The sequence below is a fragment of the Lichenostomus cassidix genome, chromosome 7 (assembly GCF_008360975.1).
Source record: "Lichenostomus cassidix isolate B80296 chromosome 7, HeHo_3.0, whole genome shotgun sequence".
NCBI classification, from domain to species: Eukaryota; Metazoa; Chordata; class Aves; order Passeriformes; family Meliphagidae; genus Lichenostomus; species Lichenostomus cassidix.
Genome location: NC_139488.1, coordinates 3,356,534 through 3,372,746, shown reverse-complemented (window position 1 = coordinate 3,372,746; position 16,213 = coordinate 3,356,534). Strand labels below are relative to the sequence as shown.

General features: G+C 51.4%; 1 protein-coding gene across 1 annotated transcript; it reads right to left on the bottom strand.

Moving 5' to 3' along the window:
* Window positions 1-3,202: 3,202 nt before the first annotated feature.
* ASB18 (ankyrin repeat and SOCS box containing 18) lies at window positions 3,203-15,804 on the bottom strand. The gene is made up of 6 exons (XM_085065815.1): window positions 15,662-15,804; window positions 12,686-13,182; window positions 11,585-11,852; window positions 5,042-5,534; window positions 4,416-4,529; window positions 3,203-3,634 (listed from the first exon to the last, which is right to left on the bottom strand). The coding sequence occupies exons 2-6, from the start codon at window positions 12,975-12,977 to the stop codon at window positions 3,449-3,451; spliced, it is 1,353 nt and encodes a 450-aa protein (XP_084921941.1). The 5' UTR covers window positions 12,978-13,182; window positions 15,662-15,804; the 3' UTR covers window positions 3,203-3,448.
* Between the last annotated feature and the right edge of the window lie 409 nt (window positions 15,805-16,213).

The following is a 16,213-nucleotide window of genomic DNA, read 5'->3' as shown; positions in this document are numbered from 1 at the left end:
TTTTCGGGTAAGGAAAAAAAGAGGCGAAAAGGGTAAAAATAACACCGTGCAGGTTGGGGAAAAAAAAAAAAAAAAGAGAGAGAGAGAGAGAGACAGAAATTTGACTTCCATAATCCCGGTTCTTCTCCCGAAATTCGTTCGGATAAGGGGAAATAGGCTATTTTAAAAATTATTTTAAATGGCTACATATTGAAACAACCGGACTCCGAGGATTTTAAGAGCCTTAAAGGAGACCTTAATCAAACACATCGCCACGGAGAGTTTAGTGGTGGCAAACTGGCAAACCCCACGCACTCTCCCATTCCCGGCTTTTCGTGGAATCGAGTTGAGAAATCCGCCAGTTTAAAAAAAAAGGGAAAAAAAAATCCCGAATAAAAGTCTAAAATATTCCCAGGTCAGAGGGGCACCGTCTCATTAAAACCAGCGCGGTCCTGAAACTGCACTGCAGACATTAAAGTGCAGTATTTTTCAATTAGAGCTGACGAATTCAATCAAAATTCCATAGATTAGGATGAAATGAGGCATGGGTCATTTACAGGGGAATTTAATTGCAGAGCCATTAGACAAATAGTATATTTGCCATTCTCACATTATCCATCATTTTAGACATCAATAGAAGGAACAGCATCTTTACTAATACAGCAGCACTTCCCAATCTCTGCCTGTAAACACTCCCTTTCCCCATAGCTCCTGATTATATCTGATTTCATTTAAAGCCATGGGGGATTATAAATGTTCCTGCAATCAGGTTCATTAGGACTTCAAAAATCTCATTTCTGATTCGTATTGCTTTCCGGATCACCCCAGCGCAGCCTGCGCTTTAAAAAAAAAAAAAAATTAGAAATAAATAAATAATAAAAATCAAACGCTGTTTCATTACCGGGGCCACTTCGGGGTTTGATTATCACCCTGACGAGCCCCTGCTCGGATTGTGAGAGGCAAACCAGGCTTCCCACTGGGATCCCAACCCCCTCAACACCCCCCTGCATCTCCGGGGGGCTCAGTGCTGCTCGGAGGGTTCCCGGGTAGGGAAAAAACACCAGACGGGACGGCAAAGCCTTTTCTTTTTTTCATTTTTTTGCGGTGGGAGGGTGCGCATCACTCCTTAATTCTCCCCAGCTCCTTGCAATCAGAGAGGTGTGTGCAGCAGGGCGGGGAATTCCCATTATTTGGAAATTGTTTTGCAGCTGGACCATCGGTGGTTTAATACCGCAGGGTGGGAAAAACGAGCAGGAGCAGCCCAACCACAGGGAAAAAAAAAAAAAAAAAGAACCTCGAGGAGAAAGAAGGTCTCTGACATTTTTTTCCTTAATAGCAGCTTAATATTAAACGTCTTTCATAAAACACGCACATCCAAATCCACTTAAAAAAAAAAAAAAGAGGGAAAAAAAAGGAGAAAAAACAGAGAAAGCCTTCATTTCCCCCAAATGTATGGCGTGCGCAGCGCTGTGTTAGCTGCCTCAGTAATTTAATTGGAATGAAACGTGAAAAATGTGTCATTTTTTGAAGAATTTATGCATCGCTTCCTGGAAATCTCATTGTCTTAACTAGCAGCCTACTGTGTTCTGTTTAGCAGGCATAATCGCATTTTTATGTGTCTCCGTATTAGAAGTTAATGTGACCTCCCGTCTTTAGCTGCTGGAAAATAATAATAATAATAAAAAAAAAATAAAAACGAGCCTTTCCCCAGAACATCTGCATCAAAACAAGGCGCCGCCAGGAAAGAAAAAAAAAATCTATATTTGGGGGATATATATTTAAATAAATATAGCCAAACGCATCTTTCACCTCCCGCCAAACTTATCAACCCCAGCCTGGAGCATCATCATCATCATCACCATCATCACCCCCATCCCGCCTGCAGCATCCCCCCGCCGCCACACCGCCGAGAACCGAGGGGAGAAACCCCCCGAAAGGCCCGGAGAGGGTTTTTTCCACATTTCTCTCCGTTTTAAGCTCTTTCCGGGGTGTTTTTGGGGGTCCCGCGCGGGGTCCCGACGGCCGAGCCCAGCGCGCCCCCTGCGGGCGGCGGAGCGCCCTGCACCCCACGCGTGTCCCGCTGGCACGGCACGGAACGGAGAGCCCAAATTGGGGTGGATTGGCTCAAACCAGCGGGGTGGCACAGCCAGGGTGGGATTCCCGACATCCCCTAAATTCCCGCCGCCAAAACAAACCGCGAAGGGAAAGAGCCATGAGAGCCACAAAGGGCTGGTGGAGATTTGGGGTGATGCATTGCTGTGAGAGGATTGGGAGCGTGGGGAGGGTTTGGCGATGCTCTTGCCCAGCCATGTAGGGCGAGGGAAAATATAGAAATATAGAGGAAGAATTCTTTTTCCTCCCCATTTCCATGCTCCACGGGCAGCAGCTCTGGGAGCCAGGGATGATGCCTGCATCCCATGTGAAGTCCAGCCAAATGAGTAATTATGAAAAATAAAAATAAAAACAAAAATAAAAACAAAAATAAACCCCAAAATCTAAATCTATATTTATATATCAGTGTAAAATATATAATATATATACTTATATAATGGATGCAATTTTGTGGGTTTTGTTTTTTGTTTAAAAAAAACCCAAAACAACCAAAACCGAGTGTAATTCATCATTGGAAGGGTTTTGGGGAGCACTGTGGCATGAGGACAGCTGTTCTTCTGAAGGACACACGTGTGCACATCCTTTGGCTCAGCAGGAATTCATCTGGGGAGCCTGAGGGTTTGGAAAAACAAATCCTCACTCCTCCTGGTACCTTTGGCCAAGTCCCTGTGGGAATTGAAAGCCCAAATTCCAGCACTTTGGGTTCCTATTAGGTTTTCCAGCCCCTTCATGTGCCAGCCTGGGAACAATGAAGGCACGAGGGGTAAGGGAGGTGCTGGTGCATCTCATGGACTGCAGGGAGATCCAGAGAGCTGTGTCATCCTCCTGTGTGGAACAGCCACATTCTTGGTGGCTCCTACATCCAAAAAACAGATTTAAAAATCAATTTTAGGGTCTATATTAATGCCACCGGGCTTTGCATCCTGCTCAGGGCTTCCACACTGCACCTGTGGTCCCAGCAGAGCTTGTGCCACTCCCAGGTGAGATTTATCCCAGGGGATTTGATGTCCTGGTGGGTTGATTTGAGTCACCTGGGCTGGTTTGGATCCTCTGCCCTGTCATTCCCTGAGGATCCCCTGCTGCTTTGTAGGGTTCCTCTCTAAAATGAGCATTATTCCCATCTCCAGCTGGCTCCTACCAGCCACTAATCATTTTATTACTCTTTATAATCTATTTAAAGCACAATTAGAAGGAAAACAAAAAATCTATACAAAGTTCCAGCCGAAAGCCCATTTTAGTTACGTTGTAAATCCCTGGAAAACAGCCATCCATCACGGAAAGCGGCGCTCCTTGGCTCTCCTGACAGAAATGGATGCTCCTGTGCTCCGTGGAAGGATTTGAACCTGGATCTGCTCCTTCACAGCACGATCCCTTCAGGCTCCAGCAGCAGGAAGTCACGGAGAGCCTTGGGCACGGGCAGCAAAGGGATGAGGGAATGGCATTTGCTCCCAAAACTCGTCCGGATGGCGGAGCGGCACAAGTGCTGCAGACAGCGGGCTCTGCCTGCCAGCTGGAAGAAGGATTTGTAGAAAAGCTGGTGCTGCTGCAAAGAGAAGGGAGACACCAGCATCAGCCACCTGCCTCTGGGCTTCTCCCAGAGGTGTTTTGGGATGAGGATCTAAGGGAAGGAGGGAGGAAGCCCAGGTGGGACTGTGGGTTAGGGGTCTCTGATCCACATGGCTCCACAGGCAAAGGGTGTGTGAGGAATTCTGGAATTCTCCTGTGCAAGCACCCTGGGGAAAGGCAGCCTTGGGGAGGATGCAGCAGCATTCCACAGAAAGCTGATGAAGGAAAGACCCTGTTCCTGAGGCAGGGAAACAAAGCTGGATTGGGCTGTGCAGCCTTGGCCTTTCCTTAATTTGGAAAAAAAAGTCCTTTCTCCCATTCCCCAGAACCTGCTGAAGGCTTTGTTTGCATTCCAGCAGTGTTCCCTCCCAGCCTGTGGGGCCAGCAGCCATCCCAAATCATCCCAGAGCAGGCTGGCTGGACCTGTTGCACGTCTGAGGAGGAGCTTTTCCAACCCAAAATGAGTGTTGTGGGCTCCTGCTGGCAAGTGCTCTGGCTCCAGGGTCACTTGCAGATGCTGAGAGTGGATTTTACGACAAGCTGGGGCAGGGCTGTGGGGTCTGAGGGTGGTGGAGCTGAAGGGATGCAAACCTGGAGGGATCAGGGGTGTGGTGGAATATCCCTTTTGTTTTTTCTCCATCCAAGTGAAGTCTGGGCAGGGGAAAATACCCACTCTGTGGAGGAAAAGCTATTGCTCTGTGGGGAAAACCCCTCCTTGGGTCTCAGCCCCCCTTGCCAAAGCTGCAGTGCTGTCTCACCTGGAACAGCTCCTCTGGCACAGCCGTGGCCCACTCCTGGGATACAGGGATGTGGGAGTAGGAGTTGAAGAGGACTTCAATGACCTCTGGCACGGCTGCACAGGATTTCAGCACCTACCCAGGGACAACGTGAGGGCTTAGACAGGTCCAGAGGGGACAACATGCACCTGCTGCAGCGAGGATTTGTCCCACCCCACCACCACCCAGCCCCGTGTCGGGGTCAGGCAGCTGTGGGATTTCTCCTCGCTCCATCTGGGGAGCAGAGGGAGGACCTGCCTTGCCGAGGCACTGCTTCCTCTGCAAGCAGCCCTCAGCTCTTATTTACATTTTTGCCTTGTGCCTGACCAGGCAGGGTCATATTTTCACTATGATTTGATGTAAAATCAAGGGAAGGCAGAGCTGTGAGGCGGCAGCACCGGCAGCTCCAGTGCCAAGCTGGGCTCTGATATCCCTAGGCAGGGAAGGATCCCTCTGAGCCCTGCTGGCTCCATCCTGCCCTTCTGCTGGCTTTTCACTTCCACCAACCCCAACACTGTGGTCACCTCTCCCTTCCCGAGCTGGGAATCTTTCTATTTCCCAACCACAAGACCCCCGGCATGAGGATATCTCCCTTTCAGGGCCTGTACCTTGACGAAGGCCGCAGGCCATATTTTCTGGGCTCCGTGGTTGAGCAGCAGCTGGACGGTGAGGTGGGGACACCGATCCCTGTTGGAGGCAGCCCCCCGCAGGGCACAGCCCAGGGGGGACACGCCGTCGTAGTCGATGGCGTTGACGTCGGCCCCGCGCTGCAGGAGGAGCCTGACCAGCTCGGCGTTGGCCGCGGCGCTCGCCCGGTGCAAGGGGCTCCTCCAGCCCTCATCCCGGGCGTTCACATCAGCGCCGTGGGCAGCCAGCAGCTGGAAAAGCCTCAGGGAATCCTCTCCCATGGCCTGCCCACACAGGATGCCCAGGGCTGTCTCTCCCCGGGCATTGCGGGCGTCGACGTGGGCCTGGCGCTGCAGGTAGAGGCTGGCGTGGCCATGGAGGCAGTGCCTGGCGGCCACGTGCAGAGCTGTGTCCCCTCCGGCCTCGCTCGGCAGCTCCACGGCGGCTCCGTGCCTCAGCAGCAGCCTGGCACACCTGGGGGAGGCGGGAAGGGTGGGATGGTGGGGTGGGATGGCGTGGGGCGGGGAGGGAAGTCGTGCTGGAGGTGGGCCTGGGGCGCTCAGGGATTTTGGGAGGGAGCAGCTGAGGCGGAGCAGGGTGGGACTGTGCCCTGGTGGCCTCACAGTGAGGGCAGTGGTGGGCTGGCAATGTGTCCCTCTTGCCTTTGACCAGCATTGTTCATGAATGGTCATCCTTGACCTCCTTGACCATCCTTGGCTGTCCTTGACCACCTTGACTGTACTCAACCATCCTCAACCATCTTTGACCATCCTTGATTATCATTGACCACCCTTGACCATCCCTGCCCATCCTCATCCATCCTTGACCACCTTCACTATCCTCGACCACTCCATCCACCCTGACCATGCCTGACCATTCCTTGACCATCCCAGGCCCACTTGCTTGGATATAAAAATGGATTTTCCTTCTCTCTAGGAGAAGGACACCCAGAACACCTGTGTTGTGCTCCTGCCTCAGACAACACCAAAGGATTTTGTTTTCATAGGATCACGGAATGTCCTGAGCTGGGAGGGACCCTCCCTGCCTCTTTAATTTTCCTCTAATTTGCTTTTGTTTTAGCTCAGGTGTCACCAGAGCCCTGGGTGAAGTTCTGAGCTGACACAGAAGCAACACAAGGGGGAGAGAAGTCCCAGCCTGATCCTTCCAGCAGCAGGGATGGAGAAGAGGAGCCCCAGGGAGGAAGGGCAGCACCAGGATATTGCTTGTTTTTCCTGGCCCAGGGGAATGCTAATACAGGTGGGGAAAATAACAATACTAAAATAATGAGATAATAATAATATACTTGACTCTTTCAGCATCACCTCCTCCAGGATTTGATAGGAGCTGGTGAGATTTTCACTGTCCTTGGCAGTGCAGAATCTACAAATACCTCCCTGGGCTGCTTTTTCCATGGATACCAAGCCTGAGTTTGCCAGGGAAAAAACCCTACAGGATTTTCCTGCAGCCAGGGTAGGTGTAATGCTCCCAGAGGTTCCAGCCCTCACCAGAGACATCCACCGTGGGTGCTCTGCTTGGGATGTTGTTGCGTGTGAATGGATTTACACTGGGTTGTGCCATTCCCAGAATCCTCACATCCTTGCTTTGGAATTTCCATTTTTGCTCTAGGATGCTGAATCCCACTCCCAAGCAAAGTTTTGTCTCCCTGAGGCTTTTTTGGGGCTTGCTGGCTGCTGCTGGTGGGTACAGCTTTGTTGGAGGGGATCACTCAGACACTCAGCCTCATTTATTGGTCTTGTCCATCCTTGTCAGCAGGGAATTTGTAGCCCTGGTTATAAAGATTCTCTTGGGACTTCTCCAGAGCAACTTAATCCTGATGTCCCAGGTAGCTCTGGAACCTAAAATAATGTATTCAGGGCAAACCCAGGGATGGCTCTGCAGGGGAAAATGGGGGAAAAAGATATTGCTGACTAGGCTGCAAAAATGCAGCAGTCTAATCTGTGAGAAAAATCCCCTTTTGTTCTGTTTTTCCACCTTTTTTTGGGGGTAGATCATGCTTAAAGCATTCCCAGGCAAGGAGGCAGCTGTGCCCAGAGACCTTGGGCACAAACACTGCCCAGGTTTGGGTGAGCACTGCAAACAGACAGTGCCCAGGCTGGAGATTTCCACCTGCACAGGCAACACAGAGGGATTATTCGTCTGCCCTTAATTTCCAGATGAAGAAAGGATCACCCAGCAAAGCCAGGAGCTGCATCCAGCCCAGCACCCTCACTGTGCTAAGGGGTTTTCCCTTAGAGAATTCAATTCTGGCAGCTCAGTTCCTCTTGATCTCCTGTTAGACATCCCAAATATTCCGCTGTGGAAATGCCATCCTTCCCAGAGGCTGCATCACTGCAGGATTATTCTTTTTGGTTATGGAGTTCAAAAGCTCACTTGTTGGAGGAAACCCAAGCTGGTTTATATTGAATTTTCCCCCTGGCTGCTCCACCCTTGGCAAAGAGGGAATGTTGGCAAGGAGCTGGAAATAAGGGATGATCTCTTCCACTGAATGGACAAGCTGGGGCCCTGGGATGAGCATTTCCCTCCTTTTTGGATACCTAGGCATCAGCAGGTTCTGGCTAGATGCTCTTGCTAACCTTTAAAATCTCTGTTCACTAGTTCATGTGCTCCAACACTTCACCAGCATTTCAGGCTTCCAGGATTTTGGTTAACATCCTGATTGTTGCCATCAGATTAGACTAAAATCCCATTAAATAAGGCCCAGTCATGGCTTGCTGCTTTTTTTAAGGGCTCCTCTCCAATTTTCTGGGATTATCAAAAAAATATACTTAGTTTGGTTTTCTGTTTATCTCAGCAGAAATTCGGTGGCAAAACAAACAAGTTTATTTTCCATCCAGCCTGGTGCCTAATTTTGACTAATTTAAACTCCCTTCCAAGCCATTCCCAACCCATTTGCAGGTGATGGGGGACACAGCTGAATGTATCCTTGCTTGGGCAAGTCGCTTTTTAGGGTGGAGGAAATTTGGGGTGAGTGCTGTCAGTGCCCTGTCCTGGATTCCTGGGTCAAATAAATGGGAGAAAATTATTTGGGATTGATTTTTTTAATTTCTTCACCCATCAGAGTGTCAGGGCAGGATGTGCCCATCACCCTCCTGATGCCAGGATGGCTCCCACTGGCCGGGATGAATATCTGGGTTGGGAAAGTGGGGTTTAGTTAGAATTGGGATTCGGCGAACAACCAGCAGGAGGAGCAGGAGATTGGGGCAGCGGAGGCTGGCGGAACATTCCTGTCCCAAAACCCCACTCAGGCCCCAGTTTTCTTAAGGAAAAACCTTCTGCTCGTTTTTCCCTCCCCTCCCTGGGGTCGGAGCAGGGTTTATCTGTAGGAGCTCTCATTTTGTCACATCTCCAGAGAGCAGAGCCAAGCCCTGAGCTGAGCCCTGAGGCTGCTTTTGGCCTCTCTGTTTCTCACTCAGCACCCACTAAGGAGCTGCTCTTCCCCAGCTTCCCAAAACCATGGCTCTGAGTGTTGGATTGGGCAAGGCTAACCAGAGCAGAGGATGAGGTTTAGCACTAGATGATGCTAAATGCTGGCTTTTCAAATCCCTGAGCTTTTCCCCCTTGTGCAGCATGGGAACAATTCAGTTTAGTTCCCACAGCCACCTGGGCAGGGCCCAGGATGATGCTGGAAGAGCTGGAGGGTGCCATGGGGCCACCAAAGGTCCACGGGGTCAGTGCCCATCTCCCTGGCATTTGGGAGCCTTGTCGTGACCACAGTGCCTTTTTAGGCATCTTCCTTCCTGTTTCCTGCTAGCTCCTGCCATCCTGTCCCTGGCAGCTCTGGGATAGAACTTCTATCCCACTGCTCCTTGCATGGAGCCCCTTGAGCACTGTGTGAACTCCTGCATGGGCTCATCCCACCTTTTATGCCCCATCCCTCAGCTCTGGGGGCTTGGAGCAGGAGGACAACTCTGCTTCCAGCTCCCAGGGTGGAGGGAAGGCCTGGAGAAGGGAATTGCTCAGCTGGGTTGCACCAAGTGGGGGTGACATCCTCCCGTCCCACCCCTTGGCTTCACAGAGCCCTCTTCCCTACGTGCAGGGCTGGAGAATGGAAATTCCTCTCCAGGCAGCTCTCCCTGCTCACCTGGGATGTTCAGAGAGATCTAAAGGAGTACTCTACCCACGTTCAGCATCCTTTCCTCGGCGGGTGCCGCCATGGGAGGCGGGAGTTGTGTCCTGCAGCCCTGCCAGGCGCCTCCCCGCCACCCCACGCCTGCTCTCCCCTCCCTGCTGCTGGCCAGACTCTTCCTCTCCCCCTCAATTATTTTTATTTTATTTTTTTTCGGGGTGCCAATAAAGGCAGGCGCCTTTAATCATCCCAGCTTTAAGAGGGAAAAGGGAGAGCGCCGGGGAGAGAGTGCAGTGAATTTAGAGACTCATCTTACCCCACCATGTTAATTATCTCGGCTGTAAAAAAGAGGTCAAGGAGAGGAACTCTACTAAATAGGCCGACGTTGGCATGAACAGCTCCTAAAGTGAAGAAGGTAAGACTGAACTTTACTGGAACTTTTTTTTTCCATCTCTTCAAAAAGCTCCTAGATTAAAGCTCTGATATCCTTTTTGTTGAAATCTCATGGATTCTGAAGCTCAAATGGCTGGAAGGAAGCCCAGATAATTTTTTTTTATCCCAGTCACTGAGAGGCTCAAAGGTTTTAAGTCCTGCCCCCATGGTGAATTGCCGAGTATATGGGAATACAGAAGAACCTGGCACATAGGTGTTCTGGCCATTGTTATCGAGAGGGAGAAAAATAAAATAGCTCTCTATGTAGGTCAATGACCTGCTCTTTGTTGTCAGTAAAAAATTAAGGATGACCTAAAATCTACTACTCAACGAAAAAAATAATAAAATAAAAAAAAAGGAGGCGAGGTAAAGTAGTCTCCCCCTAATCAAAGAGGAAATGTTTGTGTTACCCAAAGCTTGACCTCCTCAGTCTCTAACTTTAGCAAAGTCTTTGCGATTGAAAAAGCAGTGGTCGAAACCTCAAACCCTGTCTGAAATGTCTATTAATTTTTGATCTTTCAAGGGAGTTGGCTTAGTTATTGTAGAAGCCCCCGTAGTGCTGGGCGCCGTAGTTAAGGGGCTCTCAGCATTTCCATTATAAAGCCCCAATATTCCAGGGCTTACAACTCAGCTGTTCCCACGCTGGAGCTGTCTGATCCCCTTGGTGGCTGTGCTGGCTCACCTGCCATCCCCCGCCGCCTTCCGAGGGAGTAGAACATGCAAATCACTGATAACAGCTCAGGTTTTTACATCTATATAATCAAATTATATTTTTTTCCCCAGCTTGGAAGCACATCAGGGCACCTCCACGGTCCCTGAGGTCCTCTGCACGCCCTGGTCACCCCATCTCTTCAGGGGGAGAAGGCTAAAATCAGGGGGGTTAGGATGGGGCTGGAGGCTGAAGCTTTAAGGTTCAAAGGGAGCTCAGGTGAAGGAATTAAAGCCAGCTCCTTATTAATGATAGGGCTGATTCCTCCCTCTCCCATCCCACTCCCTCCAAGGATGCATTGGATTAATCCCTAGATTTTTGGCCAAAACAGAAGTTAATACTTGATTTCTGGACATCTTGCAGAGAGTTATTTATAAGCAGGGATCAAGTCTCTGCCTCTCTGGCTGCTTCCCTTCTCCAGAGCACTCTCCCTGTGTCCTGGTCCATGATGTGTTGGATCCTTGCTTTCACCACCTACTTCCAGTTAATCTTGCCTGCCCGAAGGGGAGAGGATGGAAGCCAGGCTGGCTTTTCATGGAAGCTGCCAGGTGATGGAAGTCACTATGGCCCTAAGCAGTTTCATCAGGATATCAAGTGGCTGAGCTCTTTATAAATAAAAAGGAAAACATCCTGATCCTGTGTGTCTAATGATCCAGGTGCTTAAAGTCCTACAGAACCACATTTTTCCGTGTTTTTCCAGGCAGCTTTTATGCCCATCTGTGTGAGATGTGGATGCACATGGATGAGCCTCAGCCCTGACCATGAACCAAGGTGGATCCCTGAGGGGCTTGTGTGGGGTGAGGGGGTGGGAGGATTGCTCCCCATCCCATAGACCCATCCTGAGCATCCTGGGGGAAGTGTGCTGGATCTGGGATGCAGGACTTTGATTTTAGGAGAAATAGTCAGGATAGAGGAGGAAGGAAAAGCTGGGTCTGGGTTGCTCCTGTCCATGGGAAGAAGACTCAGGCTGTGCGGCATGGCTGGCACAATAATGTCCTTTTTTTCGCCTCTGCCATGGCAGCTGGGAGATGTGGGAACCTGTGGGGAGCCTTGCCATGGATCATGGCATCGTTTTTTGCTTCCCACAGGCAAAACTCCTGAGCTCTCTGCACAGGGGATGCACAGTGAGGTTATCACAGAATCCCAGAATGGCTTGGGTTGGAAGAGATCTTAAAGAGATCTCATTACATTCCACCCCTTGCCATGGGCAGGGACACCTTGCACTATCCAGGTTGCTCCAAACCTGGCCGGGGACACTTCCAGGGATGGGAATGCGGCTGGCTCCCCTCTCCTTACCGCAGGGAGTGGCGGGCGGTGCAGAGGTGCAGCGGGGTGACGCCCTGCTCGCTGCGCAGGTTGGGGTCAGCCCTGTACTCCAGCAGCAGCTCCACGCAGAGGCTGTGTCCCCCCAGGCAGGCCTGGTGCAGGGCTCCCTGTCCCCCCGGGGCCAGGCTGGGGCTCGCCCCGCGGCGCAGGAGGTGGCGCAGGCAGTCGGGGTGCCCGTGGCGAGCGGCGAGGCACAGCGGGGTGCTCAGCTCCCGCCGCTCCTCCAGCGCCCACAGCCCTGCGGGAGGAGGCAACAGCGTGAGCCCCTGGACTGCCTTCCCCTGCCCAGCAGCCCTGGGCATGAGCCAGCTCCACACACAGCTTTTCCCGTTTCTCTCCGGCAGCTGCAGGTGGTCCGAAGGCACTCTGACCGCGGTTGGCAGAAGTCGCTCGGTGTGTGCTCTTCCAGGAGCGGGATTTGTGGAATGAGGTGGGCGAGCAGTGCCCTGCCTGCCCCAGGGTGTCACCCAGTCCTGTGGGCACGATGCTGGCAGGAGCCTAAAGGCAGCTCCCGAATTGCCCAGGAGGGAAGAGCTGTCTTTGCAGGGATTGAAGGTGCCCAGGCCAGGTGGGAGAGTGTTGGGAGGGTGATGGAGGGCTGGGCGTGGGATGGGCTGGGGTTGGGCTCAGCCAGAGTGGGGAATTGCAATCCCCAGCAGCTCCAGGACCATCTCAGACCATCTGCTGGGCACCCAGGACCGTGGGCAGCATCACCTCAGGAGGAGGCACCAGCTACCACCATCCTGAGGGCATCTTACCCCTCCCAGGCAGGACCATGAGGAATCTGGGCAGTGAACCCTCCTGAAAGCATTTCCAAGCTACAGATGTCTAATCCCAACCTGAAAAAATCACGTGGATGCACAGATTTTACACTTCCAGAGAGTTAGTAGGTGCAGAAGAGAAGAAAATATTAAAAGTGATGAATATTTATGGCCAGAACTGTGGGCTAACCAGAAACCATCCACCTTGGGAACACTTAAGGCATCTAAATGTGCTGCACCTCTCCTCTTTAGGGTTAGTAAAATTCCCATTTATTTAATTTTCCTGGCCTGGCCCTTAAAGGAAAAGTACCTGAGAGTCCATAAGAGGCTTGGCTTTTCACCTGCCACTCCAGCTCGTTTTTACTGATCTCAAATACCAGGTTGACATCTTGATGGTATTGCTCAGTCAGGACCTGCAGGCTCCTCAGGTCTCCCGTGAGCAGGGCTGTGTAAAACCTGGTGATGGGAGCACCAGGATGCTCCAAATCCAACTTGGAGGAAACCCTCAGCTTTCCTGTCACAGCTCCTGGTAACTCAGTCATTCCTGGTGTGCAGGTCCTGGCTGGGGGGATAGCCAGGCTTTTATAGGTCATTGTTTCCATCCTCTTGGCTCATTGGCTAATTATAATCCAGTCCAGGCTCTATTGTGGAGTATTTATAACTCCAGAGGGGTTGGATCTCGATGGACACAGGGCACAGTGAGGGTCAGGTGGTCATCAGGCTGTGCTGCTCAGCACCTCTCGGAGTAAATTGCTGGTTTATTTGCAGCTTGGGACAGGGGTGGTTAGGCTGGGAGGGAAATGGTACCTAGTGTTTTGGAAAGTGAAAAAAAAAAGATGTTTAATTAACTGTTCTCTGTCCATCTTCATATAAACTTATTTGTGTTCTCTGAGCTCTGTGAGGGTTTTTTTCCCCCTTTATTTATTTATTTTTAATTTTTTTTCCCATTAAGGTACTCCTATGAGATTCCAGCCTTGTGGCTGCTGTCTGAAAGAATCTGGGCTACGTGTTACTGACCCAGCCTGGAATGTTGGGATGTCCCTGCAGGGATGCCAAGGCCAGTGAGGTACAAATCCTCCTGGGGCTTTGGCAGGGGGAGCTGCTCTCCCAGACAGTGCCTTGTATAGCAGAGAGAGAGAGCACCCAGAGCCTCCTGCCATTGGAGAGCAGAGCTTTCCTTGTTCCCACTGTCCTGAGGCTCCTTTCCTCAAGGGCACAGGAGAAATCCATGGTGGGGATGAGAATAGAGCCTGGAATTTCATGACCTGGAGGCTCTGGGTGACAAACCTGCCCTTCCCAGCCCTCCTATCCATCTTTCTGGGAAGTAAACCCCATCAAAGCAGATCTTGGTAGGTTAAACTAGAGCTGGAATGCTGCATGGCTCCCTCTGTGTGGAGTCTACCTCAGGCTGGGGGAAAGGTTTGGGACCTTCCTGGTGATCCTGAGCATCCCTGGGCCAACATAGCCTTGCTGCCAGAGCCACCTGAGGTTCCTCTGCGTGTGTCCTCAGCATGGCTGTGGGGACATCCATTTCTGGCCCTGGAGACTGTGAGAAGAGCATGGAGCCACACCAACTCCATGCAGGATGGAGCTGTGCTGAGCTCAGGGGTTCTGGCTGAAGGACACCCCCTTAATGGCACTATTCACAGGAAGGAGCATTGGGAGCCAATTGGAGGCCATCCCAGGTGCTCTTCCCTCTTTTCTCCTCTTTTTCTCTTTATCTCAAGGCCAGCATTCCCACCTGGCTGCACACAACCTCTGGGTTGATTTGGAGCCTGCAAACTCCCTCATTTTTCTCTCTGCTTTCACCACTTGTTGCTGTCCTGCTCCACTCAGCCTTTCTGTGCCCATTCCCCTCTCTGGGATTAACAGAACCACCTCCTCCAAGCATTGCTCTGCTGTGAAAAACATCCTCCATATCCCCTGGGGTGCTTCAGCCAGCACAGGAGAAGGTCTGGAGATCCAGGGAGGGCACACACAAGGATCATTTCCCTCAGGAACTTGCCCTGGGTCGTGTTTCCATAGCCCTGGCTTGCTTTCCCTCTCCTCTCATTAGCAACCCTGCGATATTTTCGTGGTGACGTGGAGGAATCCTTGCCTTCATGTGTCCATGCTCACGCCAAAGGGATCACCGTCCCAGGGCAGGGATTACCTCCCTGGGTAAATTTAGCAGGGAGTCCAGACCTTCTGGGTCAGACCTGGGCTAATTTTGTTTGGGGTGGGTGTGTATGTGTGTGTCTGGCACTGAATTGCCCTTGAGAACGTGTTGAAATACCTCGTGACCCTTCTCAATCAGCATCCATTTGCATATGAACATGGGTCAGGATTAACTCATGGCTGAGGGAAAGGGTTAAAAATAGCCTGGGACAGCAAGAGTAGAGAAAAAAGGTCCCCCTGGCACATAAACCCAGAGTCTGAGCTCCTGCCAGAGTCAAGTGCTGTTTCCACCCAGGAGTGGAGAGTGCTGTTGGGATGAACAGCATTTGCTGTGGGTTTAAGGGGAATGTGAAAGGGAGGTGGGATTTGCTGCAGGGAGGAGCCAGGACAACGGTGGGACACCCTGGGGATGGCCAGCAGTTTTGGGAGAACCCCCTGATGGGGTTTAGAAGGAAAATGAGGGTGCTTCAAGCGCTTGTAAAACACTTGTTGCCTTCAGGCAGCGAGTTTGGGTGGTGGAGGAAACCCCACAAGCCTTTCCTCTGCCACTGCTGTGCTGCAGGGCCTTCCATGGTCCCTGAGGGCTTATCCTGCAAAAAAATAACCCTGGGATCATCCTGCTGTGTCCCTACTTCAGCAGGGATGCCCCTGCATGGAGCAGAGCCCCAAAAAAAGGGTGAGGGTGAGCATGTGTAGCCTCACACTCATTAATCTCCAGCACGGGGGGAGCATCTTCACCTTCCCCCCTCGCCCGACTGTTTGCAGAGCACACCTCATTGAACAAAGCATTAGGCACTTCCCTTCCTCAGATCAAGTGTATCTATTAATAATGGCTTCAATTGCCTGCTCCAGCTTCCCATTACCGGGAAAACTCATCCCTGCCACGGGCAGGAGCACAACACACAGCAGCAGAAGCGTTTAGAGCCAGCTTGTCCCCCAAGTTCAGCTGCCACAGAACTCAGTCCTCGCTCTGGGCAGATCTCAGCCCTTGCCCTGCTGGCTCCAAAACCCCACGAGGCTGCCTTAAAGCATCCAGATGTGCAGCTGTGCAGAGCTCCTGGCATTGCCACCCTGATTTTTATCATTATTTTCCCAGGGAAATTCCCAAGGGCCAGCAGCCCCAACCTACCTTGGAGCGATGTGAGGCTGGCTCTCCTGGGTGATGGTCACTCATCCCCCCTGGATCACCATCCCTGCCCGGGCACAGGGAGGTGTGAAGCTCAATTCCCTCTCTGAGAGCCAGGTGACACCTTGCAAAAGAGCCAGCCTGTCCCCAGCATGTCCCCACGTTTATATTCGCAGCTCTGCATGTGACAGCACTGCCCAGCTATGTGGCTGGGTCACCCTGTGGGATGAGCCCCTGCCAGCACACACGTCCCTCTGCCTGGGGAGGGGGTCATGCCCTGAACCCCCCCAAAAATACTTTTGCAGATGCTCAGCTCTTCTTTAAAAACATGAAATATAAACTCATCCCGAGGCTGCATTGATTTTGTCCAGTTTTTATTGGAAATTAGATAATATTTAAGCATTTCCCTTTAACAGCTCCATATAAAATAGACAGGTCCTGTGCTACAGTTAGTTTATACTAACCCATCTTTGTCAGCTGTAAATAATTCAGTAAAAAAACTCCTAAACTCTTTCTAGTTACAACTGCACTGATTCCCTTTTCCCCCCTTTTCCC

Coding starts and splice junctions, on each gene's coding strand:
- ASB18 (XM_085065815.1), bottom strand. CDS start 12,977: ATGGAAACAATGACCTATAAAAGCCTGGCTATCCCCCCAGCCAGGACC. Junction 5,535..11,584: donor ACCGCCCGCCACTCCCTGCG/GTAAGGAGAGGG, acceptor CGCCTCCCCCAG/GTGTGCCAGGCTGCTGCTGA. Junction 3,635..4,415: donor TGCCAGAGGAGCTGTTCCAG/GTGAGACAGCAC, acceptor TTCTCTTTGCAG/CAGCACCAGCTTTTCTACAA.